Source organism: Centruroides vittatus, unplaced genomic scaffold (genome assembly GCF_030686945.1).
Source record: "Centruroides vittatus isolate TY-2023 unplaced genomic scaffold, ASM3068694v2 contig_401, whole genome shotgun sequence".
In the NCBI taxonomy this organism is placed as follows: Eukaryota; Metazoa; Arthropoda; class Arachnida; order Scorpiones; family Buthidae; genus Centruroides; species Centruroides vittatus.
In genome coordinates, this window is record NW_027122216.1 from 599,866 (window position 1) to 619,602 (window position 19,737).

At 28.0% G+C, this 19,737-nt stretch overlaps 1 protein-coding gene across 1 annotated transcript in view; it reads right to left on the bottom strand.

The window, feature by feature from the left end:
• Window positions 1-248: 248 nt before the first annotated feature.
• Window positions 249-19,737, bottom strand: part of LOC136976552 (ribosome biogenesis protein BRX1 homolog) — a 35,825-nt gene continuing 16,336 nt past the window's right edge. The window contains exons 5-10 of the mRNA XM_067271884.1: window positions 17,743-17,792; window positions 16,042-16,115; window positions 15,081-15,131; window positions 8,828-8,963; window positions 3,621-3,715; window positions 249-489 (exon numbers count right to left, since the gene is read on the bottom strand). Coding sequence (XP_067127985.1) covers window positions 301-489; window positions 3,621-3,715; window positions 8,828-8,963; window positions 15,081-15,131; window positions 16,042-16,115; window positions 17,743-17,792 — 595 coding nt within the window. The 3' untranslated portion in view covers window positions 249-300. The remainder of the gene's footprint in view (window positions 490-3,620; window positions 3,716-8,827; window positions 8,964-15,080; window positions 15,132-16,041; window positions 16,116-17,742; window positions 17,793-19,737) is intronic.

Consider the following 19,737-nt stretch of genomic DNA (forward strand, 5'->3'; position numbering starts at 1 on the left):
TTGTAATAATTTATACAATTATACTTATTCAAAATAAAACCAACCCCTTATCAATTCAGATGTAAAACTAAATAAGAAACTTTCACAAAGAAAGATTAAGAATATTTAAAAATGGTTTAATGAATTTTTTCCAAGCATTTGGAATTTTTTTACAAGTGAGAAATAGAAGAATTATAGAAAAATATTAAAAAAATCATTTTCTGAATGGTGTAATAAAAATAAACAAACAACAAAGACCACTTACTATATATTAATTTCAAATGTTTTATGATAACGAATTTACATTTACAATTTAAAATATTAATCTTTACTTCGGTAAAAAGTATGCTTCTCTTTTCCTTTAGCTTCTTCAGCAGGAATCGTTTGGAATATTTCATTTAAAGGATCCAAATTATATGATACTTCTGGACGCCTCATCTCCAATGATTTCTTTGCTTCTACTCTGTTCTTATATTCATATGAAGCTTTCAACTGGAGAGCTTTTCGATACTATTAGAAAAAGAGAAATTTTAATTATTATGTCATTTTCTTAAATTAAAATGTTGAAATTAATTTGTATTTCAAAAATTTAAAAGTGTATCAAGACGTTCTTATTAATTCTGAATAATTATGGTGACTAAACATCATGCTTTGGGAATCCAGAATCAAATATCTATAGTAAAGCTGCTATTTTTCATGAATAGATACTAATATATTAGCAAAGAATAACTCTATGAATATCTACAGGATTTCAATAAAGACTTCATTCATAAGAATGCATGAAAATAGACACAGATACTAGAAATACAAAAGTACTATACATATACCCTCATTTACAAAAGAGAGATAGAATTGTCCAATTACTACAAAACTCAGCATACAGTTATGTCTCAGACAGGTATGTAAATGATTACAGTTATAGTATGGTTGCATACTAGCTAATGCCACCAGAGTGCCTCAAAATCACTATCATAGTAGCCTATAGAAAAGCTCACTATTTTCATAATTTTCAATGTTGGGAATCTTCAAGTGCCAGGCATGCCTATACAACACAGTCAAAGACATTAAGCACAACCAACATGTTTAGAAAGGCCAGATCATCAGGCTAAGGAAAGCAAGATGGTCATTTTGTTGAAATGTTAATACATTTTAGTATACCCCTTCCACTAATGCACAGTAATGTAACTCATGCCAACAAGCAGCAAGTGAGTTTATGATAAATTATGTTTAAACCTTAATTTTTAACAAGAAAGTGTGGACCAGTGAGTAAAGTACAGTACCAAGTTGAGAAGCTTGATGTCATGGGTTCATCCTGTTTTTTCCAACTTTTTTTTCCACAATTTTTTCTGAGGTGTGCAATTCACTAAATTATTAGAATATATATTTGGTCCAAAAGCACTGTTTTGTAATTATTAAAATAATTTGCATATTTTTAAACTAACAAGTGTAAATAACAAATTAATACTTTGTCTACAGTTATTTAAGCATATGAGAATGATTTTAATAATTACAAAATAGTATTTTGGGCCAAATATATTTTCTAATAATTCACAAGATTGCCATTTCAGAAAATATTCTGAAAAAAAGTTGAAAAAAGGAGGACAAACCTATAACATGGCTTTTCACCTGGTGATTTACTCACTGGTCTATACCTACTCATCACAATTTATTTATAGAATTCAATATATAACATATGTGAAAAAGTTTAAACAGTAATTTCTTATAAACTATTGCTCATTGGCAAAAGCTACATTACCATAACTCTTGCCAATGACAGAATGTACTAAAATATATCAAAATTTTAGCAAAATTCAGGATGTCAAAGCTCAGATATTCTCTTGTCTGATATTCTGACCTGACTGTGAGCAGGTGTTGGGGACAGTGAACACATCAGGGTGCATGTACAAAGTGAGCAGGCTCTGGATGCCCTAAACCAGCTATGGTTGTGAGTGAATATTTGACTCACGATTGAGTTGACTCAAAATTTAGTTACTCCAAATCATAAGTCAAATATTTAATTTGAATAATCAAAAAAAAAAAATAACAAAAACTGCTTACAATTTTTACTTTATTTTTCTGATTTTGGATTTAAAAGTTAAATGAACTCTATATAAGCAAAAAGAAAATTATAATGTCATTATAATGGAAATAAGTATTTTGTTTGAAAATATTCTGTTGTTTGAGGATAATTTTTCTGAGATTCATAATCAGTAGCCTTTCAGATTTTTCACAACAGTTTTAGGACCCTGCTTTCACACTATATATGCAAAGTTTTGAAATCTATCAAATATTTTCTCTATAATTTATGAGAACTGAATACTTTCTAAGCTTTCAATGTGGGTACCTTGAAATCATTGCCAGGTCACAGGATCAGCAGCAGAAACAATGGTCCAATTGGGATGCAAGCATGAACAGATGCAACAGTGTCTGTCCACCATCCAGAGAAAGAAGAAAGCTTTGCTTTGCAAGTGACTAGCAGAAGCAAATTTGCAAATACAGCAATCATCACTGTCCACTATTAGCACCCAACATTGTTAGCTTTGTTTGCAGTGGTGCTGTGAAAGATATGCATGGACTTCTAGAAACTGGCAGCATATCATCTTTAGCAACAAATCCTGGTTCTGTTTGAGAATAGATAACCACTGTGTTAGAATGTAGAGGAAAAACTGGTGAGTGATTCAATTCCACCTTTATTGTTGAGCAGCACATTATTCTCATTGGCATGCAAGTTTGGAAACCCTCTCAATATGATAGGGTTGCCCCTTACTACTGGATTAGTGCAAATTTAATGACAAAGAGAAGGTTCAGAAAATCCTGTACCCTCATGCATTGTCTTCCATGACAAGATGACAAACAGCATTTTCCAGCAAGATAGTGCTTGACCATAGGTTGGGTTTTCCACAAAAGTCTCCATCGTATTACCACACTTCCTTGACTTTCCCAGTCCTAGATCTGTCACCCATTAAGTATTTGTAAAATCATATGGGATGCCAATTTCATGTGGCATCTATGAATGTGAGGGATCTGAAATGGTAGTTAAAACATTAAATATGCCTCCATGCCAACTGTACTGTCACATACATCCAGACAAGATGAGATCCTATAATATACTACAGATTCTTTAAATTTGTGGGGCTGTTCCACAGGATATTGTCCTTTTGCTATGCTATTTTAATCACTTATTACCATTGATCACCATCTAGTTTTATTTGATTTCAAAGCCTTTTTACTGCAGAACTTTTTCATCAATGAATATAGTAAATATGATAATTCTACTCTACTACAATAAATCCTTCAGGTCATAGTATCAGTTGATTAAGGTTTAATTTATAAAAATGTAAAATTAAAAAAGAAATTATATATAAAAATACTTTAAAGCATGTTTCAAATTTATAATTTGAAACATGCTTCAAACTTGATCTATACCATTAACAAAAATTAGTTAGCTATAAAAAAAGTCTTCAATATCAAGTAATGCTATCAGTATTAGTTAGTAAATACATCAAAGTTTATTATTAATGATAATAGCAAATGTTAATTTGTACCATTTGTTAAATAGGTCTATTTTTTCAATTTTTTTATTCAATAAATGAGTTACATACATATATACATAAATAATACATGAAAACTTCATTACTTACTGTGCTAGGTGCAACATAATTTGGATTTGTATAAAGAACCTGACCACCAAAACTTCCTTCAAATATTTTAATTGGATTCAATACAAATCGAGGTCCTAAAAAATAAATCATAAAAGAGTTAGCATAAGATTATACAGTATTTTCATTTATTAAACAACTTAATTGAATTTTTCAGTTATTCACAATGAAGGACTTCAGAACAATCATGTTATATACAGTGTTCCATAATGTTTTTTGGAGTTACAAAAAGTCACTACAAGAGAAGTACTGAACTTACCTCAACAAATCCAACATTGAAAGGGCAGGAACTCAAAGAATTTTTTTTTACTCAAACACTTACAAATGTTCTGTGTATGGGCCATTTTTTCCACTAAAGAAGCTGTAACAGAATTGACATATCTGGATATATTACAGTTGTGGCTTATACCCTTGTTGCTTGATAACCTGCATTTCATTTTTTTTAACATGATGGCTGTTCATTCACTCTCATAATGAAGTCCATCTCTCCCTAGATACAGCTGCCAAGGCATTCGATAGGACATGCATCTCAAAATAACCAACACCTGATGCTGTAGCTTCCAAGATCACTGGACCTCACACTGTATGATTTCTTTTTGTAAAACAAAGTGTTCCTCCCACTGTTGTCGCATGATACCACAGAACTAAAAGAACATATTGCCATAGCAGTGTCCATTATCGATAAGCCCATGATTGCAAAAGTGTGGCAAGAACTGGATTTTCATATCAATAGAGTGTATACCATGTCACCCATATTGAACATTTGTAAGTGTTAAAAAAATTTGAGTTTCTACTCTGTCCAGTGTTAGTTTCATTGAGGCAACTTCAGTACTTATCTTACAGTGAGCTTTTGTTACTGCAACTCTGAAAAAAAAAATACAAAATGCAGCAGAGCATATATCCATTGCTCCCATTCTAAGGATACACAATTTAGAATTAAATTATATTAAAGAGATTGCTGTAAAGATGAATATAATGCTACTATGATTTCTAAATTATCTTAACCCTTTCCTGGCAAGGGTACCGATCTATCGTTACCCTAAGTGTTTCGCAAAACGGCCAGGGTACCGATTCATCGTTACCCTGTTAAAAATCGATTTTTATAAAATTTATCGACAACAGATGTCAGCACTTGACGGTATCGTCTTGTTTATTGTCTGTTTCACATATTTTTGTCCAGATGGTGTTTTGTCGATGTAAAAAATTTTAATTATCGATGTTTTTTCCTTAATTTTTCATTTTCTGATTATTTTTTATTTCATTTTTAGCATATTTATGCAATAATATTACTATAATAAGTTCATTAATGCTATAATAAGTTTATTCAGCTATAATATGTTAATGCATCATAAATATTCAAGTTATGACCTTCAGTTCTGATATTTTATATATTTTTTTAATTTTTAATTTTTAATTATTTTTTAAATCTAAAATATCAGCAAATGTTACATCTATTGCTACTGGTAATCATATGTTTATTACGAAAATAAATAATCTTGTTTGATATAAAATGAATAAAGTATATTAGTTCATTATATTAGTTGAAAGCAGAATAAAGTTTAGATTTTAAACAAATGTTTGATATAATGTGCGATAATTTCACAACGAATAAACGTACATGCATAAATGTTATATCAAATTGTACAGAACAATATTGTACGTGGTATTGGCTCAGTGACAATAAAAATGAAGTAACCAGGCAATGTTAATTTTGACAAATAGTAACAAATTTTCAAGTCTGAATGTCAGTTATCATATATATATATATATATATTTTTTTTTTTCCTCATAAATTTTTCAAACAAACTTTATCAAAATATGTCGTATTTAAAACTAACTATATTGATAAATATATATGATTTTTTTCATATGAATAAAATAATAATTTAATTTTTAGTGAATTTTTAAAATAATATTGCCTGATTCACCTATTTTGACCTTGGCCGTTTTACAAAATAAGGGGGCATGGCAAACGGCAGGCTAAGGGTTAAGCCAGGGAATGAAAACCACAACAAATTAATCATAACAAAAATAGGCTAAAATTTTAATTTCAGCTATTTTAATTTATTACATTCCAACATCCATTCTATTGATATCCATTTCCAAAAATAAGCTAGCCAGCATTGTTTTAGATTACAACCCCAAATTGCAGAACCTGTATTTAAGTACAGATAGCCAAGGACATAAACTGCAGATCTGCATATACTTGATGACTCATGGTATTCAAGCTTCTTACTAATGGGAATGATGCAGTTAATAGACAGCAAGCACCAGGAATATATAAAATATCTGTAATTAATACCAAATGTGATATCACTTGCATCTAGAATTAAGGAGCAGGCTTTTGACATTGAGAAAAAGAATTGCACAGTTGCTCTGGTCCAATGCATTTGAGCCTGGAGTGACATGTTTGGCTGACACTAAGCTCTTAAAAATAATGTTTGATAAATCAAATTTCAGAAACTATTAAAATCTACAAGCAAGAGCATAATAGAGAATGTATTAGTAATAAACACAGGCTAAATCTGCCACAAGCTTGAATAAACTTGAATAAACTGAAGGGATGATTAACTTTCATAATTTAATTTATTAATTTGCATTTTATAATTGGTGTGATTCTGTTGAACTGCATTTAAATTTTGGAATGTTTTCAAGCTAAATAAAATTTTATTAGTTTTTAACTGATTCACATTTTTGAACATCTGGAAACTCAACTGAACTTTTATGTTCTTTTATATGAAGAAGGCCACTAAAACAGCTGAAAATGTTAGCTTTTTCTTAGAAACTATCTGCTGGAAAAGAGTGAGAAGTGCAAGTTATTTTATTATGAAACAACCTGTAACCTAAATATTTTTCCTTCACTATTGTCACACTATAATATCAAATAATATTCAGCTATAATAAATAAATTTATTTTTTTATTGCTAATTTTAAAGTAAACTGCCAAAGAATGAAACAGTTTAGTATTATAATAATACAAATTGAAAGAATTACAGAACCAAGCACAGTCACAAGCAATTTCTATTGAATATAAATACAATTAACTGACAACATAGTAAGCATAAAAGCAAATTCATCTATAACAAATTTTCCTTCAAGTCTTATATAACAAAGTTTTCTATAATAACATTTAAGAATTTATTGCATTTGCATTGTGGCCAACCTAGCAACACTTCAATGTGACCCCTACATAGTCTTTGTCTCTGTCTCAAGTTCATTCTTACCACATGCATTGTACTGGAGCCAGTTCTTGTACCCCAGTTCCAAATAAAATTATTTTATTTTTTTAAGATCTGTGATTATTTGGTCTAAAACCCAAAGCATTTTTGCAATAATTTCTGGGAACCATGTATAGTTCATGCTATCATTACAGGTCTATAGTCTATTTATTGTAAGTTGGCACCTACTGTAAACAATTTAAGACACACACTCCTTTGTTTATTGGTTTAATCCCACATCCATCAATAAAAACTGCATTGCATTTCATTCATCCGCAAAAAATAGTTCTTCATTATTTATAAAATCATTAATGAAATACAGGTCACTTAGCAATGATTATAAATATAGTTATTTCATATTAGGTAAATTGTTATTTTTAATGAATATTAGCACATTCTGAATCATTAAAAATAAACTTTTTCTGGTTATGCACATTATAATGTTTTGGTTTTGTTTTCCATTCATCACATATTAAGGCAAACAACAATGTTTGCCTTAATATGTGCCCTTGATAATATTTTATTTGTGATTAAACAAAATAAAATTAGAATTGTATTAATAAATTTATTTTTCTTTATTTTGATCTGTAACATCACATCTCATCCTATATGCGAGTAAATACAGTATTTGTGAATTTAATTTCTTATCTCACATTTCATCTGAAAATATAAATTATAATAGAGAGAAAACAATAATTCTGTAAGTCTTAGTACTTTTTACCATATGCTTCCATATTTTTGAAAAATTATTGACATTTATATATTCAGTCAAGAAAATCAATGACTGTGTCACCCAAAAAAGGAGCAAACAAGTGTCAATGTATAACTCTCATAAATAAATTGTTTATTTTCAGATAATAAGATTCATGAAAATTTAACAAAAGTTTGTTACCTACTTTACAATAGGTAACAAACTTTTGTCATCACAAACATTAAAAAATTCCTATAACAGTTTCATCTTATTCTTATTTTGTTCCTTTATTTTTTGGAACGATTTTTAAATTTAATCTCACTCTACAATGCAACAAAACTCCAAAATTCGATTCCAACTTGAACTAAAGATGAACTGCAAAATACTTCAAAAACATCTTGTGTCTATTAAAAAGCTTTTTGTTGCCTTAATTTAGCTGTATTTTTATTTTTTGTTAAATATGGTGCCAAGTTTTAAAAGATTTTCATGTCAAAGAAATCTGTTGCTTAATGTTTACTGTGACTATAAATCTTATCTAACATGTTAAAAAGTGATAAAATATTCAAGTTAATTTTTTCTTGTATCAAGCAAAATATCTTTGTATGCCTCAAGTGGTGTGCCTAAGGTTAGCAACTCCTGCCCTATACATAATCAGGGCAGTCAGAGAGAGCCGGAATTTTTCTGTCCAGAGAAAACTTAAGGCCCCCAGTAGTTTGTATTCCTATAAAACAGAAAATAAAATCTTTAAGTCTGCTCTTTATTAATAAACTAAAATTCTATGTATTTCATTTGTTTAAGAAAATAATGAGTAAATAGGTCCCATACAAGTTCTCAATAACCTTGATCATAACAGAAATTTTCTTTAGGTCATTTAATTGAACCATATTTTTTCCAAACAGTCAAAAATATTTGTAATAAGTAACAAATTACTTAAAATTAATTAATAATGTAGCCAAAAAATAGTCAGATGCATTACAATATCATTTGGCATTATTTGTAAGACATTAATTTGCCAAGAAAATATTTCACACAAATCAATAATTATGCTAAATTTCTATTAAAATAAAAATTTATTTTATAATGAGCTAAGTAAATAATCTTAATGATTAATTTCCAAGTTGGATTAAATTAAAAATATAAGAATAAAAATAAATACTAAACCAAATTAAACGTTTTAATATTACTTCTTACTTTATTAAACACATAACTGTTTAAATATATTTAAAAGATAAATTTTAACACTAAAATTTAAAAACATTTTTTAAAAAAATAAAATTTACCAATTTCTGCTAAAGATCCATCTTCTTCAACTATTTGATAATTTCGAAACCAAATTTTCTTATCCAATATACTAAATGTATATACATGATCAATAAATGGTTGACTTTTAGGATGATGATTAGGTGTAGAAAATACCTGAAATAAATAAAATGTAAAAATCTATATTCATTTTTTATTAAAAGATATACTGTATTTTACGGACTATAAGACGCACTTTTTTCTTCGAAAAATTGCCTCCAAAATTCAGATGCGTCTTATAGGTATTTTTAAAAAAAATTGCTTAAAAATTAAGGTGCGTCTTATAGTCCGTAAAATACGATATATTGAAATACTAGGTATCACATTTTATGAAATATTTATTCTAGTAAATTATTAAAATAAATCAGCTCAAGTTTCAATCAATTATTGAATAATTAATTTTTTTATACATCTTGCAAAGTGTCAATATCTCTCTCATTACTTACATTTTTAATTTAGGCATATCTATATTGAAATTATTGAACAAAATCTATAACTTCAATTCGTTAATATAAATGTTGCTGTACAGTAGATAATATTACGAATTTAGAATCTTACAATTTAGAATATTACAATCTAGAACAACACATAAAACAGCAATTAAAACATATTGATAATTCAGTCTACAGTATTAAAAATGTGGATACCATTATTAATAGATTATGTAAATTAAAAAAGAATAATTCAGATTGTTTAATGAGTTTAGACATAAAAAATATGTACCCTAGTATAAATTGGATTTTGATAGAAAACAGTTTAAAAGAACTTGGTATTCATAAGAATTTGATAAATTTAATACAATTTGCTTACAAAAATAGTTATTTTGAGGTTGATGGCATGTTTTATAGGCAGAAAGATGGTATCAGTATGGGATCAAAGATGGGGCCAAAATTAACTGAATTGGTTATGATTGATATCGATAAACAGATTAGTGAAATACAGGGCATAAAGTTAATAATGAGGTACGTGGATGATTATCTGATAGTATATAATAGAAACTTGACTAATAAGGAAACAATATATAATTCTATAAATAATATAGACAAGGATATACAGTTTGATATTGAAGAGGAAGTGAATAAGAAAATTAATTATTTAGACATTACTATAGTTAACAACCCTAAAAAGTTTGATTTTATAACTTACAAAAAATCATGCAACGTTAACAAAACTATTAATTATCATTCATATATCTCTGATTACATCAAAAAGAATTGTACATCAAAAATATTATTGTATATATATTTATGTTATAATCATCAGATATTCAACTCAAAGAATTAGAAACAAAATTTATAATGAACGATTACCTGAAATTTATTCTTACAAAATGGAAAACATATTATTTAAAGAATAGGTATAATACTAAGTTTAGAGCTGATAAAACGTATAAAAGGTTTCTGTATGTTAAAAATATCTTTGAGCATTGTAACGATAGTATTAAAAATCATAACATTTGTTTGGCCCTATCTTTGACCAATAAATTTTCACAGAATATTTGTAAATATATTAGTAAAAGTAGTAATAAGTTAGATTGTTTAAAAAAAGCTGGTGTTGTATATAAACTTGAATGTAATTGTCAAAATCCGTGTGTGTATATTGGTGAAATTGGGCGTGTGTTAGAAGTAAGAGTTAAGGAACATGAAGCTGTCATCCGACTCAAGTACAGTAATTCCCCGTGGTTTAATCACACTAATAATAATAATTGTAACATTAACCGACATAATATAAAAATTTTGCATGTTGAAAAAGATATGTATAAAAGAAAATTCAAAAAACATAGAAACAAGAAATCAAAAAAATAATAATTTAATTGATAACTTGAAAGGTATGGAAATTAATTACCGCTGGTACAATTTAATAGATGGCGCCAAAATAAGTTAATAAGTAATAGGTAATCATCACGTGATTATTATTGTAATGAAATTCAACCCAGTATAAGTGAACTAATAGTGTCATTATTTTTTTAACAATTTTGTGAAGTTTGTTAAAATATTTTATGCATTGTGAATGCATTATACCTATACATTTGTTTGTCAGCTTTAACGATTTGTTGTTTTTAGAGTGTTTATTATACATCTGTGGAGAAAATATTTTTTACTTTGTGACTATAAGTGTTGTTTGCAATATTTATTTAAAATTAGCCATACATTATGATATATACAAAAATTGTAATTTTAGGATACCAATCAAGGTGAGGAAGGTTTGCCCTCCCACCCATCTAAATATAATGTTGTAATTTACACCATTGTATATTGTAAGTCCCCCCTTTTTCAAACTAGTTATTGTCATACATCGATGTCATGTTTTAAAAAAATTTTTGTTTATTTGTTCTAGCACTGAAGAGGGGTTGGAACAAATTACACCAACTCGAAATGCATATGATGTAGTTCTAAATAAAATCAATTTGCCAACAATATTGCTATGAGATTAGTCTACCAAAAGTTTTTTGGATTACAGACTAAATTCGTAATATTATGTAATATTAACAATAACTTTAAATATACTAAAAATTTTAATCTAAATTAAAAATCTATTATTTTCAGTTATTTATTTACTGTCAATTTTTTAATTTCGTGTAATGAAAAACTATAATAAAAATTGCAGTAACTGGAAAAAAAATTTTTAATTATAAAGAAAACCTGTCAGATTTAATATACCAAATTTGCTGATTTTTAAGGTCCTTTACCACATACAAATTAATGGTTTGAAATTAAATATTTATATTCATATAGTTTAATCCTTTTCAGAATCTGAATATCGCTGATAGACCAAATCTAGTTATAGTTTGATAGTTGCCACCTTAAAGTACTTTTTGAGGTAATGGTTTATGATCATGCAAATTTTATGTTACGGATGTAAATGAGGTGCTTGGTGAGTATACAACAATTCAGAAGTAAAAAGATTTCAATGTTTAAAGCCAAACAATTACTATAATAAATTGAGCTATTTTTGGCTGCTATTAATAATTAAATTCTATGTAATTTGATACTAGATGTTAGGTGTCATCTCTTATTAAATTTAATAGGAGATGGCACCTATCATCATCTAGTACCAAATTACATAGAATTTAATTATTAATAGTAGATGAAAAATAGCTCAATTCATTATTGCAATCAGCTTTGATTAACAACATGAACTTTGAGTTTAATTATGATTTCAATGTTTGTAAAGACAATAGACATTAATAAAGTAATTTTGACAAAGGCAAACAAAAATGCATTTATGCCAACTATAAAATAACAATTTTGTTTTAGAATATTACTAATTTTAAGATCCAAATTGTTTAGTATATTTCATTTTGTATAAGACACTGAAGATATTTTTTACACTGGAATTGTATTGTATAAGTTAATGAGATTCCAATTTGCATTTACACTAACTATGAATTAATTAAATTGTTGACTTTGCCTAAACATAAAGCCTTTGCCATCTTGCATTAAAATTAAAAAGTAAATTCAAAATTAATTTCTAATCATTAATATTAAATACAAAATGGTGCTACAACTGCTTACCTTTAGGCTGTAATTTAATTAATTAAAAATTAGCACAAATATGGCTATAAAACCCAACAATGTAGATTTATAATCTTTAGAATGTTCAAAACTTAAATTCAATTGGATGCATATAGTATTGTATTTATTAAGAAACATAATCTGAATCAAAAGAACTAATATATCACTCTGTATTACTAAATATGTTATGTATTACTAAGTATGATATCTATCATTATCATTATAATATATAATTGTAATAACTGTATAAATCACTAAATATTTAAAGTATAAAGGACTAACATTACTGTATAATTAAAAATAAATCAATTGATTTATCTTTAATTATACAGTGAAATATTAGTTCTTTACACATTAAATACTGTATACTGTTTCATAGTTTTAATGGATCAATATTCAGCAACTTGTGTTTTAATGAACAATTTTCTGAACTCGGTCTTTTGTGTTTTCTGGATTAATCAATAGAATTCAAATAAGTTTAATTTAAAAAAAAAATTCATGCAGTTAGCTAGTACAAATACTGGCTATAGCCAAAATATTAAACTTATTTTTAGTTATTAATTTTCTTAAAATTTCTTGAAAAAATTTCAAATAAAAAGTCAAGAAAAAAAATTGATAATTTTCCAAATAATAGTGATCCAAGAATCTAATATAGCAAGTAAAAAGGTTTCCAATTTTGATACATAACTTACTTTACTATAACTTTAATAAATATAATAATTATCTATTTACTAAATTACTGCTGATATTTTTATTTCAGTAAAAAGTAACATTAAAACCCATTTCAGTGCTAAATCATTTTTACATGTGAAAGACAGTGTCTTCCAAATGTTCCCCACAACTCTGGTTGCACAAAAGCACACTTTTCACAAAATTGCTTATGATACTGTTGCATAATTCTGGTTTCATTCAGCCAGTAACACACTGAATCTGTCTTGAGGTCAGGAATTGTTCATGGGTTGTTGGCATAAACATGAGATTTGACAAACCCTCATCAAAAAAATTATAGGATATCAAATTGCATGACCTTAATGGCCAGTTATAGTCAGCATTGTGCAAAAAGATGATCCGAAAATCTGTCTCCCAACAACAACTGTTTCATGGGCAGTGTAACAGATGGTGCCACCCTGTTGAAACATCTTCCAGATCTATACCACAGTTTACATCTGGCACTGTTAATGTGACATTGTTTAGATAAATAAATAAATTTAAATAATATAGCTAGTAGAGAGTTTAAGAGAAAAACCAATTAAATCTTTACTACAGATCTTATGAAGTAGTCAGAGTCATATAAATAAATTAAACACTTAACAACAACTGATATTTTTAAATCATTGGATATAAAGCTAGAATTTATGATTTTGAAACCATTCATTCAAAATAAATTGTATCCTGACTTCTAAAATAGAATCAAGTATTTTAAGATTAAGTGAAAATGGAATTGTATGAATTTATTAAACAATTTACATTTTAATCAGAAATTTACATCATTTTAAACATTATTATCATATTTAATATAGATAAATGCTGAAATGTTGTGTTTAGACATTTGGTTTAATAAAACAAAATAAAAAAAATGAATGGATTAAAAAATAAAAATGAATGGTTGTCTCTTCAATCCGAAAAAGAATTCCTTCGGTAGACTATCTCACAGCTATTCAGCTTAAAAACTCCTTTATTGTTTTTTCACAAATGCATTTTGGGCTAGTTTAATGCTCTAGTCCAGGGATCGAAAAGTGCAGCTCACAAGCCGCATGCGGCTCTTTGCATAGATGTTTGTGGCTCTTTGGACATAAACTCCAATCTCACCTCATCTCAAGCAGCCTTATAACTTATGAGTTTATGAGATAGAGCCGCCGAACAAACTTCAACTTGTATGGCATACTCTCTACTATTCTTTAGCCTGTCCGCACATGACCACTCGCGTTGATCAATATGAATCGCATGCAAGTGGTAGCATTTAAAGCATATCTATATATATAACCTATTGAACGCATGTCCGTCCGTCCGTGTAATGTTATGCCGAAAACGGCCACTAGAGGCACCCCTGTTGTATTTCACACATTTAAATTAGCTATATAAATTATTATTTACATTAACAGTATAAATTGTTATTATTCATTTGGCCAATAGCCAATAACAATATAAATAATTCCGTATATTTGTAATAGGAATTTATTACTGTCACAGAATGCCTGTAACGCACACTAGGGGGCGTCCTTCAACACAGTTGGTCGGCGATCAGCCAAGCAGTTAAGTCTCGATGCGGCTCTCTGGTACTTTTGGTATCTTGTTTCCATGACAATTTGGCTCTTCTCGCTTGACAAACTGCCGACCCCCGCTCTAGTCCCCTGAAATGCATTTGTGAAAAAACAATAAAGGAATTTTTAACCTGAATAGCTGTGAGATAGTCTACCAAAGGAATTCTTTTTCGGATTGAAGAGACAACCATTCACTAAACAAATAATATAGCTACCATTAGAAAATTTTACAAAAAAAACTTTTAAATTTTCTTGTTAGGAAATTAATGTAATTTCATGTATTAAAAAGATATATGGTAAAAATTATTCTGATTTAAATAAATGTATCTTATTAATATTCATAAGAAAACAAAAGTCAGAAAAACTGAAAAAAAGTCAGTAATAAATTTTCCTTATATTTAGAAAGTTTTTATAAATGACTCTAGAAATAATTTTTTTTTAGTCTACATAAATCTTACCTGTTTAAATAATTCTTGTAAAAGATTCAAATGTGGTTGTGATTTAAAATTCTGTAAATATTTCATGTTAAAAAAATTAGTATATATTATTTATATCAATTAAATAATATACAAAAAATATAAGTTATTATATAAAATGTAAATTTTATATAATTTTAATACTGTAATTTCTAGGTTTAAATATATTTTAATTTTATATTTAATTAATTATAAAATGATTACATTAAACATACATTATTGGATTAAAAATGATGTGATAGATAATCATAAATTAGTTTAAAATTTCCACATTCTCAACTTAAAATATTAAATATTCAAAAAGTTTTAACTACTACATTTCCTACTGCAAAAAACAAATTATTCTGTTTTATTAATGCATTCCTTACTCATAAAACAAAATGCTAGAACTTTCAAACTTGTTGTTCATCTTCAAATGTATAAATTTCTTAAACAGCAACAAATAACATAATATTCTGCTACCACTAAACTCTATAAATTGAAAAAATTTTAACTCATGTTCTTGCTCAACATTCTTTCTACTATGGCACATATTCAAATAATTTCAGCCAGTAGCTGCCTAGCAGCTATTTTGCAAACAGAATTCTAAAACACTTTTAAATATTTAGAATGTTTAAACACAAAGAAAGTCTAACATGTCCTGTCAAACCAAAAACAATTTATTAAACCACAAATTTACAGAGTGTAATATAACTTTTTTAATTAAACTGAAAATTGTTAAAAAATATATTTAAATTTAAATGTTTCATAATCTCCTGAATGAGGTTTCATGGTCCCATAGTTTGAAGACATCTCTATAGAGATGGTGTAGAACAATTCCAAAAAAACATTTAATCAGCAATAAAGTTTTTTGGCTTCTATAAGTATAAGCAGATGTTCTTAACACTTATTATTATGTATGAAAATAACCTAAGCAGAAAAATAAAGAAATAAAATAACTTACTTTATCAAAAGAAACAATTGGTCTGGAGCCCTTTAAACAGTTTCCTGTTAATTTTAATTCTTCCATAGTATGAGCTGAAAATAACAAAATTGAACACTGTTATTTATACTTAAAAAAAAAAAATAATAATAATAAAACAAGTCACATAGTTAGGAAAGTTTTAAACACAAAGACACATACAAGCATCACATGTAAGTTTTCTGCAGGCCTTGTCCAGCAACAAGTAAAAGGTCAGATTCAAATGGAACTTGGTGAGCATGTAGCCATTAATACAAATAGCTCCTTATGCAAATAATAGGACCCAATGCTCAAGCATTTCGAAAAAATGGGCCTCTGAAAATTGAGTGTTTAGTTTATAAGGCCTTAGAAGTTTCATGTTTCCTCAAAGCAGTGATAGCCATATGGACAAAATGCTGGGCAGTGGAGTGACATAATGTGTGTTCAAAACTTCAAAACAAAAAACTTTAGTTGTTTTTTTTTAATATGTAACATAATTATTTATTTTACTTTATCACTATTATTATTATTACCATTATTATTCCTCATGTTTAAAGCTTATAAAAAAAATTAAAGTGAATGCAAAAAGTTGGAATTAAAAATATACACATCGTGTTCATAGGCATCTGCAAAAAATTTTCCAGGGGTAGCAAAGCTTGAGAAAAATAATTACATCAATAAATTTTCATCTAATTATTTACCCTTTTGAGATTATTTTTAAAATAGACAAAGTGTTCCATGATTGAGAGTAAAGTATATATCTCACTAACTCCAAACACAAGTTTGGAGCACTCAAGAAGTGAAGAAGTTTCACCCAAGAGCTTTGTAATAAACAAAGCAATTTGACCTAAGCCAGTGTTTCCCAATCTTTTTGGATTAGCAACACACATTGAATTTAATAAGATTCTTGTGACACACCATAATTTTTTAAATAAATTATTGTTGATTTTAAAAAACTTTGATAATAAGGTTGTTAAACTTACCAAAACAGAATCACAAATTTACAAATATATTAAAAAAATAAAAAGACTATTTGAATCAATATGTAAAGAGCTAGTGTTAGTCTTTAAGCTGGTAAGCAATGTTTATAGAAGCTCCAAAGAGTTGGTACACTAGCATATGCAAAGGAACATGAAACTTTTGTGAAGGAGATATACAAATGCTGCAAATTTTGCAACAATTGGCATTTTAGTAAATACCTCCTCCCCCCTGGGTCAGTTAGCAGTAAAAAGATGAAAGATTAATGAAATTTTTAAAAAGAGCGTATTCAAAATTATAAAAAATATTTAAAACTTCCACGAAACACCTGAAGCACAACACAGAAGTGAGCCACAGCACACAGGTTGAGAACACACTTATTTAAGCTTAGGACATGGTAAATAAAATAAGAGAACACAAATTAGTCTTGTTGATTAGTCTTGATGATAGGATAATAAGTTAGTTGAAGACTTGAATAAAATTTGAATATGGATTGTGTCAACTAAAAGTTTTTAAGATGCAATTATATTGATTCACCTAACCTTTAAAGTTATTGGAATACTTATATTTATTATTGCTTCATTTCTCAAGATGGATTTTAACCTCCCCTCCTCTAGTAGTGTCATTTATGACTGTTTAAACTCTATGTAAATCTTGAATCGATGAACTCTTTGCAAGATTCAATAAAGTTTTAGGAATAGTAACTAAAATAAATATTTTACTTACTGTTTTCAACTAAAAATTTAGCTGATGGACCAGATGGGATATTTGATATCCTGAAAATTTTAAATATCAATATCATGAAAATTTTTATATTTATAAATTGTATTTATTTATTTGTAATATAAAATAATTTTATATAAGCAATAGTAAAAAAAAAATATCAATAAAACTATTTTTAAATTATTGATGATATATTGACATTATAATTAGGAATTGCAATTGATGGATCCCTCATCCAGCAATCCAGCTGGATCCAACGCATTCTTCGGCCTGCTGGATCCAGCTGCTACGTATCCGCAATACTCAATTAACTTTCTAAATAATGGCGCAAAAGTCTACGTTATCGGCGTTGCCGCTTTGCTACGTGCGCTATCGCTCGGCGGCGAGAGTGACGTTGCCGTTCAATGCGGCACGTGCTACACCCCTCTCTACACTGCGCTGTCCGCCTTTTTGCCTCTGCTGATCTAATTGCTAGTTGACTTTCCGCTCTCGCTAAATAAAATAAGTAACTCCTCTCCTAGTCCTGGTGCATAATTCTAATTTACGGTCAGTTGTGACGTCAATGAATCACGTGACGGAACGATTTATGATTATTTGATGACCCTGAAACCAACTAACGTAGAGGCAGAAAGGGCCTTCTCCACAGTGGGATATATATACAGTTCATTAAGAAGTAGGTTGGGAGACAACACCATCAATACCATTTGTTTCTTAAGATCCTACTTCCAGAAAAGTCAAAAAAATAACAGAAGTGATTGATTTAATTTTATTTAATCCTTTAAAATATTTTATTCAAGACAAGACTAATATTTTATAACTTCTACTCTAATTCTATTAAGTTAGAATTTATAACTTTTATTCTATTAGTGGGCTAGACTAGGCAATTTTATTGTGAAAATTAGTGAGAAACTGAGACTACCTAGTTAGTTAAATAGTTAATTAAATTAATGAGTATCAGCATCTTAGATATATGATGATATGAATGTATGTGATTCATGATTGTGATAATAATAGCTAACTACTAGACTACTACTAATTACTTACTCACTACTTTACTAACATGAATAATTAAATTAGTTATAAATAACAACAAACTGATATGTAGAGCCTATACAAGAAAACTGGTAAGACTAATAGCCACTTAGCCACTGATTATCCGTCCATACATTATTATAATATATTAATATAAATTAATTAGTAGAATTACCTTTGCTATTATTTAACTTAAATATTACATTATAATTATAATCTAACTAAACATTTAATTATCTCTATCTAAAGTGTTAAACCAAACCAAAGTTAAGTTTACTACCTAAATGTGTAAGAAGTTTTACTGATTTATAGTGACCAGTCTAAATAATAAAAGTTTCTTAAGTATTTTTAAAAAATGTTTTATTTTCTTTAAAAAAAACCATAAATTGCTAGATAGACAGATAGATAGATAGATAACACTTTATTGCACCAAAAATACATCTGCGCTGGATCCGCACTGGATCCAGCTAGAATGATGTTGGTCCAGCAAAAATCCAGCTGGATTGAAAACACTGCTGGATTGCAATCCCTAATTATAATATTATAAACTCTATGATACTATAAAAGATAGAAGTCATTCTAAAAAAAAATCTCTCTATATGACAACTATCAATTACTGATTTTGTTTTGAGAATATCATCTTAAACAACTATACAAAAAAGAACTATTATTCCAGGAAATGGAATAATAGTTCTTTTGTACAGCTTTTGTAAAGTTTGGACAGCTAATTAAAATACCACTAATTTAATACTGACAGTATTAATCAGGTATCCATTTCAGTTCCTATTTTCTTTGCCATTTTCTAATAAGTACAGATGCAGGCAGATCCAGCACACACTTATAAATAATGATGCACTATTCCATCAATAAAACTCATTTATTAAATTGTATTGAAAAGTAATTTAATAAATGAGTTTTATTAGTCAAATAGTGCATAACTATATATAAGTGTCTGCAGGATTCACA